The sequence below is a fragment of the Pseudoliparis swirei genome, chromosome 5 (assembly GCF_029220125.1).
Source record: "Pseudoliparis swirei isolate HS2019 ecotype Mariana Trench chromosome 5, NWPU_hadal_v1, whole genome shotgun sequence".
Taxonomy (NCBI): domain Eukaryota; kingdom Metazoa; phylum Chordata; class Actinopteri; order Perciformes; family Liparidae; genus Pseudoliparis; species Pseudoliparis swirei.
The window spans coordinates 14,515,161-14,534,208 of NC_079392.1; the positions used below are offsets into that span (position 1 = coordinate 14,515,161).

Here is a 19,048-nt window from a genome sequence, read left to right on the forward strand (position 1 = left end):
GGTACATTTGGATGGACAAAAGAGGAAAAGGAGAAGGTGCCCACATCGCTTGGCATAGCATCATTCACACAACTTTGTCAAGTCTGAGAGAGAAAACCCCGACAATAACTGGGAATCAAGGTGCACTTGCCAGCTGCTTCGACAGCTTTTGACCGTACCCCACAGCCTTCTTTGGCAAATGGATCTGGCTCGAGGGTCACCATGTGACCAAAGTACAAGAACATGAATAAGTCACACCTTAAAGTTCATTCTGACCGTGTTTCAGAATGTGTTTCCTTGTCTGGTTCAAAGACACCGACTGAGGAACAAATGTTGGCAGCTTTCATTCAGACGCACCGTAGCGACTCAAAATGTAACTCGGGATAACTCTCCATCAGGCTCCATTAGGTTACTTGTGGTGAGTGATTCATATACAAAGGATCATTTGGGGGGTTTAGTAGATCAAAGACAGCGGTATACTTCGAATCCAAAGTATAATGGGTTTTTTTTGTAGTAAATTGCTACTTTGGTTTGAGAGGAAACGTTACATCCCACAAACAACCCACTTGGTTAGCGTCACCACTGCCGCTAAAACAGATGCCCCTGTGGACGTCAACGCATACAGCGCTGTCAGGTTCACTCATTTGTTTTAAACCCATCTTTAGGTGCACTTTGAGCTGTTCGCTGTCTCCTACTATGGTTAGCCAAGTTGGGAAATGGTTCCTCTAAATAGCTGGAATGGCAAGTGCCAAGCCGTGTCCTCTTCCCACTGGACTACAAAGCCAGGAACACGCACCAACATCTGGCTTGTGTCCTCAGTGGTGAAGAACTGCAGTAGTCACAGTATTTATCGGCTCCAGCTCCGTGACACTAAATTACAGCATACGTCCGACTGTCCTCTCTCCAAGCAGCGGCGGGACAGGAGAAAGTATCACCTCTAAGTCTTAAAGAGAGACTGAATACTAAGGAAATATCTTCACAGGCCTCCCTGCTGCTTTCTATTGTGTACTAACCCTGTCGTGTATCACGTCCGTGACGGTGAACGCACAAACCAGAAAAAAGACAAACAGAAAAAACGTCTCTTTTATATGGATTTCTCATGTTTAAAAATCCTGCATAAACACTTATCTTGGAGGGACAGCAGCATAAGAGGTATCGTGTAGGACAGAATACAATACAAATATCATTTCTGCAGATGGATTGGGTGCAAAAAAAGAAAATTATGTTCTTCTGACATGAGGATTAAAAACGGTATGTACGACACCTGCATTGTGTGAAGTTTAGCGTCAGAGCGAGCAGCTGTTTGCAGAAAGAATGATCCGACTCGTTTGTTGCGTTAGCTACAGCCCGGCACACGTCAGAGCGGTTTTGAATGCCATGACTGGCATCACTTGAAAGTTCAGGTGTCAGGATGCGACGTAGCAGAACTGTAAACACCAGTGTGTCGTTATGGGCAGCATCGAGGAGTGTGTGTTTTCCTCGGCGCTGGCGGATTCTAAATGGAAGGCCTCGCGAGAAACGGCCTCGACATCGCCTCGCTCAAAGACAAGACATCAGGGCGGGACACACAATCGGCCGTGAACACGGTAGCTGCTTTTTGGAGGTTGCTTTTTCTCCACAGTAAATTATAATCATGGAATAATCCAAGTGAATTCAGTTTATTTTGTAGAGCCAGAAATCACAAACTCTCCTCAAGGGGCTTTATAATCTGGACACAAATGACATCCCTCACATCGGATCAGGAAAAAATCCCCAAAAAAACGAAAAATCCTTTAACCGAGAAAAAGGAGAAGAAACCTTCAGGGTTTTCACAGCACAACACTCTTTGGGGACTACAGTCAATCATCCCCTGCGGACTCATCCCAGTGAAGACGTCCCTGAACATGCTGTGTGAACACGTCTCACTCAACAACGACTAGTGATGTCTGGATACCAGACAAGTAGCACTCTATTACAAAAAACGGGGCATTACACAAATCCCAATACACAATTCAATACAATAAAAAGAAGAATAAATACCACCATCTTCTTCAATATAGATTGCCCACAATTTTGATGGATGACATTTGAGCATATCATGAGACAAACGTATCCTTTGACAACCACTCGAATGACATCCTACAACAAGTTACAACAATACCCGCTTGTTACATGCATATGATCATTTATTATACGGAACAGGTGGAGCAGAGGAGGACACTGAAGAAATTATTTCCCATATTGGATAAACCGGAAACCGCCTCTCCACCACCTACTGCAGGGACAGCGGAGCACGTTCTCCAACTGACTGCTTCAGCTCCACTTCACAAGGACAGATACAGGAGAACATTCCAGAGACAGGAGAACATTCCAGATACAGGAGAACATTCCAGATACTGGAGAACATTCCAGCCAACTGCTATACTATAACTTTATACTCACTTATATACACTGTATATACTTTGCATTCTGGTCGATTTATTTATTGTTTAATTCTCTTAAGTTTAATATGTCCTGCTCTTCTATTTTATTTTATATATTAACCCTTGTGTTGCCTTCGGGTCAATTTGACCCGATTCAATGTTTAACCCTCCTGTTACCTTTATATTTACTAACATATTTTACCCTTGAGGTCAATATGACCACAGCTATTAAAATCTCCAGAGAATTATTAGAATTAATATTGTTTTCCAAGTTTAAGTGTGAGGTACTTTATGTTTGTTTGTTGACTCCCGAAAGAACACCGACATTAAACATTGAATCGGGTCAAATTGACCCTGAGGCTCTACAACAGTTCACCTCTTGCCAGATCACCCTAACCCTTCTTTCTTATATTTTTTTTTTTTTTTTTATTTTTATCTGTGTGTTGCTACTGCACAAAAAAAAATTTCCCCTTGGGGATTAATAAAGTATATATCTATCTATCTATCTATTTAAGGCGACACGAGGGTTAACCTTGTTTGCTGCTGCTATAAATAAATTGAATAAAGTATATCTATCTATCCAGCTATTCTTAATAAACCTCTGTCTCAGTTAGCTGGCGGCAACAGAACTACTAAATAAGGTTTCGGGTTAGCTCCTTGCGTGGATTAAAATAACTCAGGTGCCATTGCTGAAGTACGCAGTTTACGTGATAAAAACATCAACGTCGATTATTTTAAGATGCGGATCAACTGGCCCTCTCCTTAGTAGTCTGTATACTTCTTCCTTTATCATTACAATAAGAATGATAAGGGGGAGGATTTGCAGCACAGGCATTGCTGCAAATGCTGGATGAGACCAGGCTGCGTGATAACACGGCTCTGTTGTCAACATGCAGCTTCATCACAGACATTTCCTATCGTCCCCAGAACGCCGTGAGTCTCCAGCAGAGTTCCCTTACGTCACATTTTTTGGGGGAAATTTGGGAATGACTTTGAGCTTGTGCTCTTGTGACATCCCTAACAACAGTCACGGTGGGCCACATCTCTGACAACTAAGAGGCCCCAGGAGACCCAATGCCAGTTTCATTGCAGAATATTATATGATTGGGTTGTAGTTATTGATGCATCAATGTGTCTGTCGCAGCTCATTTTCATTTATGCATGTGTATTTTACATACTGCTGTGTTGACTTTGCATGTTCCCCTCGGGACAAATAAAGCCTTATTATACAGATATTATGACTCTACACCAAAGAGATGGATCAAGCAACATTGCCATCCAGAGAGCAACAATGCTAGTGCTGGTAAAACTAATAACCAGTACCCCTATGTGGCAACTGATTCTGAATTATGTACTGGACTGCTGTTTATTAACTCAAGATTTAGGGTTCTGGAGCTCTACTTCAAGTCAGATGTGAGGTCAGGCATGCAGCCATCATTCATTTAACAGAAGATGGCTGAGAGACAGAGAGGAAGAGGGGAAAAGACAAATGGGAGGACAGAATTTAGTGGAACATGAACAACCACGACTGGAAGAGGACCCGTGGGAGTACACCTGTGTGTACACATACACACACACACACACACACACACACAGCTGAGGGTGGCACAGCCTGGCTTTTGTCAGTTCAACATATAGATGTTAGAATGAGAGCTGGAGTCACATCCCCACCTCGTCCTTACTTAATGTGATTATGATGATAGAATTAAAATGAAAAACCAAATGAAGTATTTTCTTCAACATGCATCTATCATTGAGAAAATATGTTATTGTGTGGCATTTGGTGAGAAGATTATGACACAGATGTGGTGAGGTATCGTGGGAAAATAAGTTTTCAATGGACTAGTCTTGCGTAGCACTGCGTCAGCACCAAACAAAGCTCTGGCTTCACACATTAGCATTCTGGCCCAGAGGGGGGAGGGGAAACACATGATTCTAGCTCTTTCAACCAATCACAATGGTCTTGAGCGGTGCTAAGCACAGGATGCAGCAACGGTACGCTGTGTGGGGACAATAGGTTTTTACCAAAGTTCTGAATCCCCACAACCCTAAGAGGCGCTGGAGCAAAGTCACAAATTAGCACTAAAAAGAAGAGGATTATGGTCTGGCAGTATGCGAGATTAGCCGTGGGCAGAAGCACGACCGAACGCATTATCTCCACCAGCCGTAATTATCTTAATGGCGACATGGTAACGCTGCTCCTGCAACACACACACACACATCTCCATCACACGTGCATGCCTGCCGACAAACAAACACACACACACACCTACAGCTCCATCACACACACACACACACGTTGAGTGACCTCTCATTCACTCCTCACACAGCAGCTTTAAGTGGCCAGAGTAATCCGGGGGAGACTTGTCACTCATTTAGATCTGATCTGTCATGTTATCATGCAGAAGAGTCCTCGTAAATCTTCACATTTTAGCTGCGTAATCAATGTCCCGGCCCCCCCCCCCCCCCATCACACGTAAATGAATTAAGAAACAGAGAAACGTGGCCGTGTTCCTCACAGATTGGGGTGTCAGTAATTCCTGCATGCTCAGTTGTGTTCACGACCTCTGCATTCCAGAGAGGAGACACTCACTGGGGATAATATTATAGTCTTCCTCCTTCACAAGCTTCTGTTATGGCAGTCGTGTTTGATCGCATATAGATTTTTGATAACATTTTCATCTGGATTATGATGACGATGCTGGGGAAGGACAGACTCTAATCAGAGCTCTATTCATGGCTTTTACCATGAATAGAGATCTGATCAGCTGTGACAGAAGGTATCCTCCTCCCTCGTCTCTGACCATTGGTGTTGAAATAAACAGCGGCTGCTTCTGATTGGTGCCGACAGAATCCTCCCGCCTCCCCGTCAGCAGGCCCCTTCACTACCTTTAGTCATTTAAACGACTCTTTGATCCAGAGGCATTCCCAATGAGCCCACCAGCAGAACCTGGATCACCTGATGTGGAAAAATGTCACGTGCTAAACTTGATACATTACAATATCCCAACTGACCTTTCTATCAGTTGGAATATATCAACAGTAACGCAAAAGAAGGCAGCAAATGTTATTGATGCTCCATTATGTGACATTATTTAATACTAATGAATGTTCAATTCATCAAATAATCTGTACTTGGAATAGAGTGGATGTCCAAAAGCTCTATTCGGGTTTTATTCATTAACGAGCATCATGAGTATAAATGGGAGAAAACCAATCTTGCTATATAAATTGGCCAAGTTTACACGTAGCATATACAATAAATCCACTCCTGGGGAAAGGAATACTACACAACACACAACCACACACACACAGAGTTCCAACGCATAAAGATCAGTTCCTTTTCTTAGAGACAATTTACATTCAACCATTTTTTTAAACTATCACCCACATTGAACAAATCCAAAGTACTTCTGTTCTGTAAAATCTAAACTACTACTGCCACAGAAAGAGTTGTTAGCTCGTGACCTGGGTTATCTGACCAGATGGTGGCGCCAGAGTGAAGGTCTCGGCCATTCAGATCAATAAGTTCATCAAAATGGGTTTGATCGGTTTGATCATGATGTGAATAAAGTTGACCTTTTGACCTCCGTGTACCGACCTGGCTGGAGATTTATGTTCCCTTTTGAGGTTGCCATCCCTGAAACATCGGTCAGGTCGCTGCCGTCAATCCCACGAACCAATGAGATGGAATATTTTACAACGCTGGATTAACAGCATCAATGTGATGACGCACCTGTCCATCATATATTGTGTACATATGGTTATGTTATCTAGAATTCAACAGTTTTCAGAAAGTGTTCATACTGCCCACCACCACACTAGTACGAAAGATATAACTAGTACTCGAGATATTTTTTATCTGAAAGAGCTGCCGATATAGAACGGACATCCATCCAAAATCAAATGAATAATTTAGGACAGCGGAGTGGTACAAATTGAGTACTTTCTGCTACAAAATCTAACATTACATCAGATGCAGAAGGGAGAACAGCAATGAACATCCCACTGCTAAGACGTTAATAAGCCTCTTTGAGAAAAAACAATGCAAGAGCGGTTGTCAATTGACGGGAAAAAAGAAGTGTGGAGAGAGAGAGAGAGAGAGAGAGAGCGAGAGAGAGAGCTCCTTCTGTATCTCGGCCGCCCTTTCCCGACTGCGCTGATGGACAGTGATATATGAGCCTAGAATAAAGTAGGGCAATCCCCTGCATGACAAGAGAAGAGTATGAAATGGGAAAAGAAAGGGAGAGGAAAAAAAGAGGGTTAGAGTGAGGACGTGGGGGAGATGAATGCGCTGCGTGTCTGCTGGCCCGTTGATGGGGGGTTTCCACAACCGTGTTACAGCGCTGACCAGCAGCCGCACCGCTGGCTCTCACCGCCTTAATAGGAAGGATGGATGGGAAAACGGGAAAGTCAGAGCAGTAGTGCTGGATGGCTTCTGACCTCTCTAACACACACGCGCACACACACACACACACACACACACACACACACACACGCGCACACACACACACACACACACACACAATGACAAGCAGGAAGAGGACCCACACAAACATCATGGCAAGAAAAGCACACCCAAACTACCACATGTATTACCACACACACACGCACACACAAAGAGAGTCCTGACTCACTGGTGCCTTCAGACAGTTTCCAGGAAGTGTTGAACCATTTGTCACATGACAATGTGAGCTTTTAAAAGGGACAGTTCACCCCAAAATCTAAATATTTTACCTTTTGCCTGGAGTGCTATTTATCAGTCAAGATAGTTTTGGAGATGTGACCTCAGAGATGACTGCCTTCTGTCCCAATATCATTGGACTAGAGGACCCCAAAAATATTTTAATACGAATTAGGACTGTAACTAAGGATTATTTGAATAATTGATTAATCTGTCAAATATTTTTTCGATTAATCAATTAATCGGATGGGAAAAAAACATTGATTTCCAAAAAAGAAATAAAGTTTTACTCATTTGACTATTTGTGGTTCATTCTCGCCTGAGGGGGCGTGGCTTATCTCCGTTGCTTTGCTCCGTGGAAACGTTTATCAATTCCGCCACCCACCACAGAAGATTTAACATACCACAAACTTTAAATATATATACTCAAACATCTCTGCGACATATTAAGTGGCGTGATAATCACGCGACACAACGAATAGATAATGAAATTTGTTGCCAACTATTCTAATAATTGATTTTATCGATTCCTCGATACCTTAGAACAGGGGTTCCCAAACTTTTTAGGCCACGCACCCCCTTCTACATCCCGACCGGGTTCACGCACCACCAATCCCCCACACTTTTTCTTTTTTAGCCCCGGATGTTTTTTAGCCTAGGGACGCCACTGAGTCTCACACTCAATGCGTGACACTTGAGAGCCCTGAGAATGTTTAACCCTTGTGTTGCCTTAGGGTCATTTTGACCCGAATCAATATTACACCCTCCCCCCGCCTTAGGATTAATTTGACCCCATTCAATGTTTAATGTCGGTGTTCTTTCGGTAGTCAACAAACAAACATAAAGTGCCTCACACTTAAACTTGGAAAACAGTATTAATTCTAATAATTTTCTGGAGGTTTTAATTGCTGGCGTCAAATTGAACCCAAAGGGTAAAATATGTTAGTAAATATAAAGGTAACAGGAGGGTGAAACATTGAATCGGGTCAAAATGACCCAAAGGCGGGGGGAGGTTGTAATATTGAGTCGGGTCAAAATGACCCTAAGGCAACACAAGGGTTAATATTAATTATTACACTATTAGACCGCCATTACATTTTTCCTCTCGCGCACCCCCTAGAGACAGCTCACGCACCCCCAGGGGTGCGCGCACCACACTTTGGGAATCCCTGCCTTAGAAGTATAAAGGATTTTTTTTTTTTCTCTGCCAAATCTCAATTTTTAAATGTCTTTGCGCAAGCAGCTGAAGAAAAACTTGATTGGAGTAAGCCCGTCATAACTACACGGGGAGCCAGTCCTCTTCCACTGACTCCGGCATGTTTCTACAGTAGCCCAGAACCGACAGACCAATGGCTCGAGAGGGAGTTATTCACAGTAGATTTCCATAGGGTGCAAGGCCACCATTGGTTCTCCTCGAAAAAAGGAGTGAGCGGAGGGGTGTTCAGTTTGTGCAGTTTTCAAAGCTGGGTGCCAGAATAACATCACTCAAAATAGTATTGTGGTTTCTTGATTGTCCTGACCAAACAAACTCTTCATCGACTAACGCTCGTACAATGCTGTCGATTACTCGATGAGGTGATTTAATCGACAGATCTCTTCGTCCACAAAGAATCAGACAGAAGCAACACTTTGAATCCTTCTTTTTCCTCGACCTATGGAGGGAGCAACCCTGTTCCACACCCAATAATACTAGCTCAGTTGTCTGTGTGCATCATGGGGCAGCCTGGGTCCTGCCAAGGGGCCCTTAAGCAAGACACCAAAACTGCTCCCTGGGCGCAGTATAGTAGCAGCCAACTGCTCCTAACACGAGGTTAAATGGAGGGACTTTGTTTCACGGCGACTTTAAAAGCTGATTTACATTCACGTTTACATCATGCAAATTGGACTGGGCCGTATTCAGGGAGTGTTTGTGGATAGGCTACATAAAACCTGATGGGTATCCAGCTCAACACTTTGTTCAGACAATACTGAGATAGATGAAGAGGACTTTGGTTGAACGCTTAAATAAATCAAAACTGAAGACAGTTTTAAAAAGTGACTCATAACAGTCAACGCTACTTCCTGTTTCCTCGTCACCGTCTGTCTGTCTCTGCACCTCCTTTGCAACCCGTCCCCGGGACACTCGGTCTGTTTATAATTACGCACCTCCCCTCCATCCTCTCATTAATTATTCAATCCTCTTCTGCTCCAATTAAATAATTAACAGCGCCAAGAGCCATCAGACCCTGCAAAGACACCCCGTGCCGGTCCACCAATCATCTTCAAGCAGCTCAATGACTCCTTCACATCCCACTACAGAGAGATATACAATGATCAGAATGCCATCCAGTCGGACTGGCTTTTTAGATTTATGGGGGGACAAACTGAATGCTATTTCATCCGAAAACACGTTATCAAAAAAACACTTAAAGAATAAGAACTAAAAGCTTGATTTCTGAACTTCGTCCAATAATTGATCCGATACCAGTTAATAAAGCTGCACGTCTCACTGCGTGCAAAAGACTGGGATCATTCTTTTATGTGGAAGAAAAGACTTAAACATTGCTTTCCTCACTTTGTAAAAACAAATTGTACCAAACATATGCAAAGGTATAAATGTATTGAAATGTTATTCATTAAAATAATGATATTTTATACCAGATCAGCCAACTGTCACTGACACCTGATCCAGCTACTTAGTATCGAACCCATATCCAATATCAGTATCGGTGCATCTTTGGCTAATTAAACAACACCTTCTTTTCTTTGAAATGTCAGTTTATAACCTAACAGTAGCAAACAGAATCTCACTCAAATGAGCCGCTTATAGACGACTGAAAAACAAGAGTTGAATCTCAATTGTCCCTGCCAGCTCCCTGACATGGATGGAGGCGAAAATAACAAAATCAGGGATTTACTCACCTGGTAGCGTGTCTAAGGTTAGTGGATTATGTCAGGTATAGAAGTAATCGGCAGACGTCAAAAGGAGACCAGACTTTTCTGTGGATTATTATTGAGCCACTTCAAAGACCAAAATGTGGCCTGAAACCGGCGAGAAGGGCTCGTTTCATTTTGCTACTGAAGCCGTTGTTGACCCCTGACAGCCACTACGGACCAATTAAGATGAGCGAGGAGTCAAAGGTGGAATACAACTAATCAATAAAATGTGTTTTAAAATGTTTTTGCACAAGAGGTCCTTGAGAATGCAGTCAAGTGTCCCTGACTAAAGTAAGTACACTTCAGCAGAGTGAAACAATGTAAGCAGTGTTCTTTGTCTCTGCCAAAAGCTATTATTTTCCAGGAGACCTTATTAGGATTCCTTTTCTTTATTGGCTTCATGGAAGGAGGAGCGAAACAGTTTGGTGAACAGTTTGAGATGTGGGAAGTCAGACTATAACCAACAACACACTAACTCTTTCTCTCTTCGTCTTCCCACCTGATGTAGCAAATTAGTATTTCTTACACTGACTGAATAAACAGCACAGCCCTCCCTTCACCTTCACACAGTGACACACTGACCCGAGCATTGAAACTCTCTCTCCTCTTGCTTTCTTTACCGCTCCGTCAGCTTCAGTCACCGTTGCCTTTTTTTACACTTCGCAGAGCTCATACAGCACCACTGAAGCACAACAAATATCTATAACCAGACACACACACTTCCTGGTACTGTGATGTGGTCAGAAAAAGCCTGCTTAGCTGGTCAGCACAGTTTCATGCATTCATTTGAAATAAAAATCACACAAAAAAACAATTCCAGTCCAGCAGAGGAAAAGGAGCCGCCTGACCTTTTGTTTTTCAGATAGCAAAATGCCGGCTTCATATTCATACGCTTTCACACGCCTCACACTGGTAAACTGCCCTGCACGACCACAAGCTCCTTCTGTTAAACTGCAACTCTCCTACTAGATATTGAAATCCGCCCAAGGCAGTTTCCTAAAAACGCAAACAGCAGCTGGTAATGTTTGCAGACGGCACAGCGGTGACCGGCGCCCGCTTGTCACTACGACCCACGGAGAGGGCGGCGGACTTCTGTGGAAGGAATCCTTCGGGTTTCTGGGATTTTGGCTGCGGTCGAATAGTCCGCATGGCTGAGGAAGGTTCCTAACGGAGTGAAGTGACCCGGAAGTGGCCACCATAATAAGAGCTGTTAAATGCAAAGGAAAGGAGTTCCGATGCTTTCTTACTTAGCTCCTTTAGCATAGGAAACACTGGACCTTCCCTTGTGCAAGGAAAGGAGATAATTCCGTGCCACAGTTCTTTGCGGTGGCAACATTTAAAGTGGCGCAACATTCGGTCGTTCACGAGAACAAACGATTATGAAGACAAACACAGATCATGTAAATAACCATTAGCATAACTTGGGAAATTTCTTTTTTAATAATCTGTTAAACCTGCTGACAAAATACGAACGATTATGTATTAATAAAGCAATACTATGGACCGGGTTGTTTATGTTATTCATAAATAAACACATACTATGAAGCGGGATGTTTTTTATTAATAAAGTAATACTATAAACCAGGTTGTTTGTTGTTTATAAAGTAATACTATGAACTGGGTTGTTTATGTCATTAATAAAGTAATACTTTTAAACAGGTCGTTTATGTCATCTACATGAGGTATCTGTTGATCCGGCACGGCACCGAGATAATAGTCGTGATGTAATCACATATACAGATAATTACGTCGTTCAAAAATGTATACCATGAAGCTCAAATAAATGACTAAAACCGGAATAGATAACCTTGCGTCTCATAGGGAGAGCCCAGTGTTGTTGAATCAAACTCTGGCCTCCATCTGATTCATGTGCAGTGTGTAAACATCATGTGCAGCTGGACGTGTTGATTCACTTCCTCTTGCATCAGTTCATTGTACACGACAGTTATTAATACATGAAAAGAACAAAAAGTATTAAAATCCACACGGTAGCTTTACCACAAGGTTACTTGATAAATAATGTTTATTTATTTAATTACTAGATAATATGCTACGTGGTTATGGAGATATGAAATGAGCTCTACCGGAACCGAAGAGCGTGTCTGTCTGTAGACACAGCAACCTTTCACCACTACGTCTTGGTTCTCGCATATTTGCACTGCTCTATTATTGTTGACAATGTAGACCTGTCATTATTAATCACATGTTGGTCCTGGCTTTACTGTATATAGATATACTATATTTCCATTCATCCTCTTTCTCTAGTCGTGTTCAGAGTTTGTTGCCTTCCTATTTCTGTGCACGTACAACGACAGCGACTAAAGACCAAGTCATATTCCTGGTACGAGTCCATGACGTACATGACGGTGGATTGAAAAAAAAAAAAAAAAGGAATTAACGTCTAATGGGTTTCTCCAGCAATATCACCAAAGAGGAGGAGCCTTCAGTGAGCCCGTCTACCGGCATAGAGACATAAGAACGCTCACGGCTGTCGCGCCAAACAATTGACAGATTCACATTATTTTCAAGAGACGGAGGCATCATCAGCGGCCTCACCACACCACAGTTGTGTGCAGGTCACGGAAATATCTGAAGTGTAGTAATCAGGTCGTCTCCTCCTCCTCCTCCTCCTCCTCCTCCTCCTCCTCCTCCTCCTCCTCCTCCTCCTCCTCCTCCTCCTCCTCCTCCTCCTCCTCCTCCTCCTCCTCCTCCTCCTCCTCCTCCTCCTCCTCCTCCTCCTCCTCCTCCTCCTCCTCCTCCTCCTCCTCCTCCTCCTCCTCCTCGACAAACTCAGTCCTCTTCAGGCTCCATTATGGTTCAGATGTCAACAGGACTCTTCAACAACCCCCACCCAACAGCAGGGGATTAATACTGGAGCTGACCCCGCGTGTGTGTGTACTAACCGTTAAAGACGGCCTGTCCCTTTGCCAGCTCCCGATCCACTTGGATGACGTAGTCCTCCTGAGTGAAGCCCCTTGTGCACGGCAACGACCCCTGATCGCCTGGCGACAAACGTTCGGCCTCTCCGCCCAGAGCAACCAGCTAGGGAGGGAGGCATAGACAGACAGACAGAGAGAGAGAGAGACCGACAGACAGAGAGGGAGAGAGTATAAACAAGGTATTCTGGTATTTGAATGCATCAGGATTTTGTCTGAAGTTTGGCTCCAAGGTGGCTTTAAGGTTTTTGTTTTCTTATCACCCCCATTAAAACCAAATTTGCATAAAGCAGGAAAAAATTTAAAGCCAATAATGCAACAAATCTTTCTGTATTGTTTTAAATCAAAGTGAGGTCTCTGATTGAAGCATTGTGAGCCAGGACAGAAGCAATTAGCACAGACTGGTGATGTAGTTTGCAACCGTGAAGCAGGAGGAGAAGGAATGCTGTGTGTCAGAAGAAAGATAAAAACCCAGTGCAACGGTCCGGAACAGGAGAGCGTTATTAATCAGAGACAACTGGGTCAATTCATTTCAACAATAATTAGAATCTAGACTTGTGTCTCTCTCATTGTCTGAACATAGGCCCAACATTACCCCGCCCCTCCCCACACTATTCCCACTCATAAAGGTGCTGTGTGTGTGTGTGTGTGTGTGTGTGTGTGCTCTTCAGTGATAAAGTAATGAAGCAGAGAGGGGGTGCTGTGATTCAATTCGACTTAACCTGAAAACTTTAAACCCTCACATCCTCGCTGTCCATCCTGACATGTTTGGGAGGAGGTGTGTGTGTGGGGGGGGGGGGGGGAGAGAGGGCTTGGTGGGGAGAGGGAGGGGGGGGGGGGATTTAGCATGTCTGGCTTTCATCTATTCCCCCTATTGGCAGAAGGAATGGGGAGAGACACTGAGTGCAGCTCTGGTCGGATGCTGTGCTTCTGCGTGACGCTGCACAGGCTTCAGGGGGGACATTTAGAGGGCATGGGAGAGGGGAGAGTTCAAATGTGTCTGTTCATAGGATAAATATAAAATAACTTAAAAAGGAAAGAGTTCAAATTCACTGTTGAGCTTGAAAGTAGTAGTTGCAAACTATCTCACCACAAGACACACTTCGTAGTCAGTAAGAAATAATTCAATTTAAATAATTATTTGAACATTTAAATCTTAAATTGCTGCTTTTCTGTATTCGTGACAATTTCAAATTAATTAATTAATGATTTGTCGGTTGGGCATTCATGACTACTTTCTGATATTTCATAGGCCAGATCATTTATCAGTTTTTGAGGATTGAATATACTGAGAAGACAAACATTCCTGATTCAGCCTGTTTTTGTCCGAGAAGAAAACTAAATCCGACAGCGGCTGCAGTATACAGCACCTTTATGATGAATGGTAGAGGGCACTCCGATTAAGGCCTCTATTGCCTCGGCTTTGACTTCTGAACCAAAGATGTGTTTCATGTCAACATATATTTGATCAGCGTTTCAACCACTCACACTCTTGTTGTTTTGAAAAGTAATTGTCAATGTACTAGGGCTGCATGATTATGGCCAAAAACATAATCAAGATTATTTGGATCAATATTGAGATCACGATTAGTCATTAATTTTAGGGACATCTTTTTATTGCACTTTCATGTTTAAATTAACAAGAACACTGCTTCCACTTCCATCGTTGCCACATTATAGCCACATATTTGCATCAGACTGGCCCTCATAGACAGTGCATCTCATAGAAGATAAATAATAATAAAAGATAATAAAATAGTATCAACACTTTTTACCCAAAATGAAATCAACAGAGCACTGCTTCCACTTTCATGCTATGCTACATTCCAGCTAATGTACACATCTTTGCATCAAAATAAAATGTATACAGTTCTTATTCACCTAAAGCAAAACATGAATAAAATGTTTACCCAAAATAAAGGGCTAACTAAAAAGAAATATGCCATCACAGAACAAAAGACCTGTTTGGAGAAATATTTGCACAAGGGGATCACAGATCTCTTGACCATTTTTCTTAAGCCTTCGTTGCTCACAGTATTTATTGATGCTCTCCATAGAAAAGAAAAAGGATCCAGAGGGATCTCCACCAGAGCTGGTGGAGCGACCCCACAGGAATTCCATCCACAGTTAATACGAGACAAGGCCTTCCCTCTGTGTAGACACACTGATAACAGAGTTCCAACATCCGGCCTGACCTCAGAGTAGAGAAGTAACAGGTTGTCATGTGCATGATGACCGGACATGAACTCTCACCAGGTTCAGCTGATAGTCTCAACCCTGAGTGAACAGTTGGTACACTGAACACCACTTGAGAATACGTTGATAACTTCCACCAACAAAACCTAATCTATTATTATTACTCTGTTTTTGCTTCATTGTGTTCCATTAGAGGAGGAAGTCATCATTTTACTTGTCATTTCGTTTGTCGATTTAAGTTAGCAACTAACTAATTATTTCCATTATATTTTTTTTAATATGTTTTTTTCATTAATGGATGCATTGTTTTTTGCAAAACATGTCAGAAAGTAGAGAAAATGTTGCATCATAGTTTCTCAGTTAGGGGGATGTCTTGGCAGAGAATATTCATACTCATCAACTGAAACTAAATAGTTTTCGTAGATCTACATGGGGAGCAGGTCCTCTTCACAGAGTCCTCCATGTTGCACCGCCATGTTTCTACAGGAGCCCAGGACGGACAAACCAAATACTGGATCTAGAGAGAAAGTCCTCCGCCATACTTGGGAGAAGTTTCAGTTGGTTGCCATCGAAAACCTTGATGATAGATGCTGCCAAATCCTACACACTGTTCCTTTAAGAATGTATTAATCAATTATCAAAAATGGTGGCTGGGTAACTTTCTGTGGACTGATGAATAGCTTCATTGTTTTAGTTCCACAAAAAAACTATAAGCGAGTGTTGAAATATGTTGAGAGCAGCCTCTCTGGGGCTCCTGCTTCTCCACAGGGTTTCTACTTGTGCTCCTTTATTCATACCTTAAAATGCCTTAATATTACAACTTGGGGAAATGTCATGGTCAATCTTAAGGTATTTAACCTCTTAAGAACCGTGGATATAATACATAACATATTACAATCAATGAAATATCCCCATGGCTGGTGTAAAACTCCTGGAATTATAATCACGTTACGGTATAAATTAAGGGGTACATGCAATGTTATTTTGTACAGTTGAATCCATTAAGAACACCTTATTATATATACTCGGATCCATTCATTTTAGAGGCACAATCACCTCCATTCTATTTGGAATAAAGTCTTCGAAGATAGCTTTCATTTTCACCTGAAAGCTTTTCAGACTTTAAAGTTGTGATAAACCAAATTTAAAAAAACCACCAAAACAGCTACAAGGTCAAATTAGAAGATTCCAGCCATTTAATGTAATTGATATCCCATATTCGTCTCAAGTCAAACAAATGATAATTCATAATTAACAGTAATTTGGTGAGCAAGTATGATATATTCCAGTGGGAAACGGCAGCCATAGCCGTGACAACGCTAACAGACAACATCTCGTGTGTCCAGTACTAATACTAAATAAGACATCATTGTTTTATGGAACTTTCATGAAGTGAAAACACACTGACAGAGTTAAAGATGAAAACACAGACAGCTCTGAGACCGGACAACATAACACAGTAAACCAGTCAAAAAGCATACTCTGCTTTATGGTCTATTTGACTCTAAATAGACCATCATTTAATAGACGAGCATCATGCTGTTTTAAAGAAGACTTAAAACTAGAGATTGAGACCACACACACACATGTTTACAATTTCTACTGAGGGAATACATCAAGAAAGAAGTACAGTCATTTTCTCATAGACTTCTATACGACCCGACTTCTTTTATAAACCGGAAGTCGCCACCTGATGGTCAGTAGAGAGAATGCCAGTTTTAATTTTAAGACACTTCCAATATAATGGGAGTATATGACGCTCAAAGCTTCATTAATAAAATATTTGAAAAACTCCACACCAATGTGTCTTTCCAGAATACTTGACCAGGTTAATCCAGATGATCAACAGACCTTGTTGTGAGCAGTTTGATGTAAGACCTATACTGTATGTATTGTGTGTGCAAGCCGAGTAACATTTAGTCCCATTATGTTTGAGAGAAGGAAATGTTTTTATTTTTATTTTGGTGCGACTGTCCCTTTAAGGAGGCATTAATTCGTATTCATCCAGAAAACACAGCCAGCAAGAAGAAACATGGAGCGTGTCAATGCCCCTCGAACAGGATCCAATGTCGATGGAAAAAGAGGTGATCCACACTTTGTGGAGAAATCCATAGAGGACAGTGCTGTGCCAGAGGGGGTCAAAGGTCAGGACCTAAATGAATCCCATCACGCGTGCCCTACTATACCTCCAAAGCAGCAGGGTCAGCAGTCTCATAGGCTTACCTTAAATCCCTTCCAAACATTTGTCTTTTTAGCTTTTTGTAATGGCTTTGACCAGATGTCCTAAATGTATACCTGAAGGCACCTTTACTGGTGGCTACTATATGTGGTTGTGGCGTGAATGCATATCAGGTATAGTGATATGATTCATAATTAAGTTCCACATCTCTCTGTATCTAACCGTTTACTGAGATAGCCTAAAACCGTGAACAGCAAGCGGCGGAGCATCTGTAAAGATAACAATCCCCCTGTTTCCCAAAGCCTTTAGTTCAATCAAAGGAGGATATTGGGTGTCGATTAGGTTTGATGTTTACTCTCCTCCCTTCTGATCACAACACAGTCAGTTGACCTTTCCCCTTAAAGGGGTGGTTGACGCTCACCATTGTCATTTATGGATCCTGTACTAGATGATGATATTGATGCAGATTAATTTTGATCCCAGAAAAGTGCCAATTTTTCTTTTCATTGGAAAACGAATGATATTAGTCTGCTGGAATTGATAAGCCACTGGACCGGATGTCCCGATGTTTATCGCTCACTTCATGCATCAGGGAAATAAAATCAGAAGAACCCTTGGCTCACTCTGCCGCATGTATCAGTTGAACAACAAGTCATGACTCTCCATACATGTTGATAATCGGGGAGGTAGAAAACACAGCAGAATGACGGAGCTCTCAAGGAGATCAAAACATCAGTCCAGCGACCAATGGGTGACATCCCGATGACCACGTCTACTTCTTATATACAGTCCATGATCGACACCTCCCAAACTGGACAATTAGAACCCAAACCATATAGACTGATCGATAGCACTATAGGCGAGTAGAAACCAATATTTTAGATTTGGGGACTGAACTGTTATTAACAATGTTGCCAGACATTTTTCAAAACCCTAGTTTTAGCAAAATAAGTCACATGTTTGTCAGCTGAAATGACTAGACCTCCCCACAACATTCTGAATCAAATAGTCCTCCAGTCAGGACAGGAGCTCCACCAGTTACAGCCATTAGAACTCACGATGGAAACCATTGGCGTGCTCCTTGAACACTACAGTCTTACTTCTGGGAGTGGGCTGAACGTAGTTGGCCTAAACATCAGGCCTAGCTGGACCGTCGCGGGTTCTTTGGGGGCCGTTCTTTCTGCTTTGAAATGATTGCAGGGGCACAGACGCAGCACGCGCTGTAGACTAAGCAGGACGCCCAGTTCAAGACTAGACACTGCTCCTCAAACCGCCCTGCTCCCACACCGTGTCCCGGTTAACGTTATAAGACGACACCATTAAAAATAAACCTTTATAGAGATTGGCGCGTGCTCACCGCAAGAACAGAGCCGCTACACCGGGAGGGAGGGGGGATTCAGCTCAGCTTAAGTGGACTACAGTCCGACCCTAAAGTCAAGCACCTGCTCGGAGCGGAGAACAAGCACCGTGAATTGTGTCACGGGTGAGACGGGACGACACACGGTTACCAGAGGGGCTCCGGGTTCGGTTACGGTTACGTCGGCTGCCTCCTGTACGGCCGCGTTTAGTCGGTTGGGACATGCAGAGGACCCCATCCGGTGCCAACGCGTTGCTCTCGTTTGATACATTACTCGGCGGAAACCGGGAGCAGGTCTGGGATCAGCAGCACTGTGCTGCCAGTAGAGCGCTATGTGATTCCATGTGACCCTTTTTCTTTTCTTTGTTTATTTTTTTAACGATAGTCGAGGACAACAAC

General features: G+C 42.7%; 1 protein-coding gene across 3 annotated transcripts in view; it reads right to left on the reverse strand.

The window, feature by feature from the left end:
* Positions 1 to 19,048, reverse strand: part of LOC130193901 (cadherin-2-like) — a 78,005-nt gene that overhangs the window by 58,666 nt on the left and 291 nt on the right. For all 3 annotated transcript variants that reach the window (XM_056414729.1, XM_056414730.1, XM_056414731.1), the window contains exon 2: positions 12,885 to 13,023. In XM_056414729.1, coding sequence (XP_056270704.1) covers positions 12,885 to 13,023 — 139 coding nt within the window. The remainder of the gene's footprint in view (positions 1 to 12,884; positions 13,024 to 19,048) is intronic.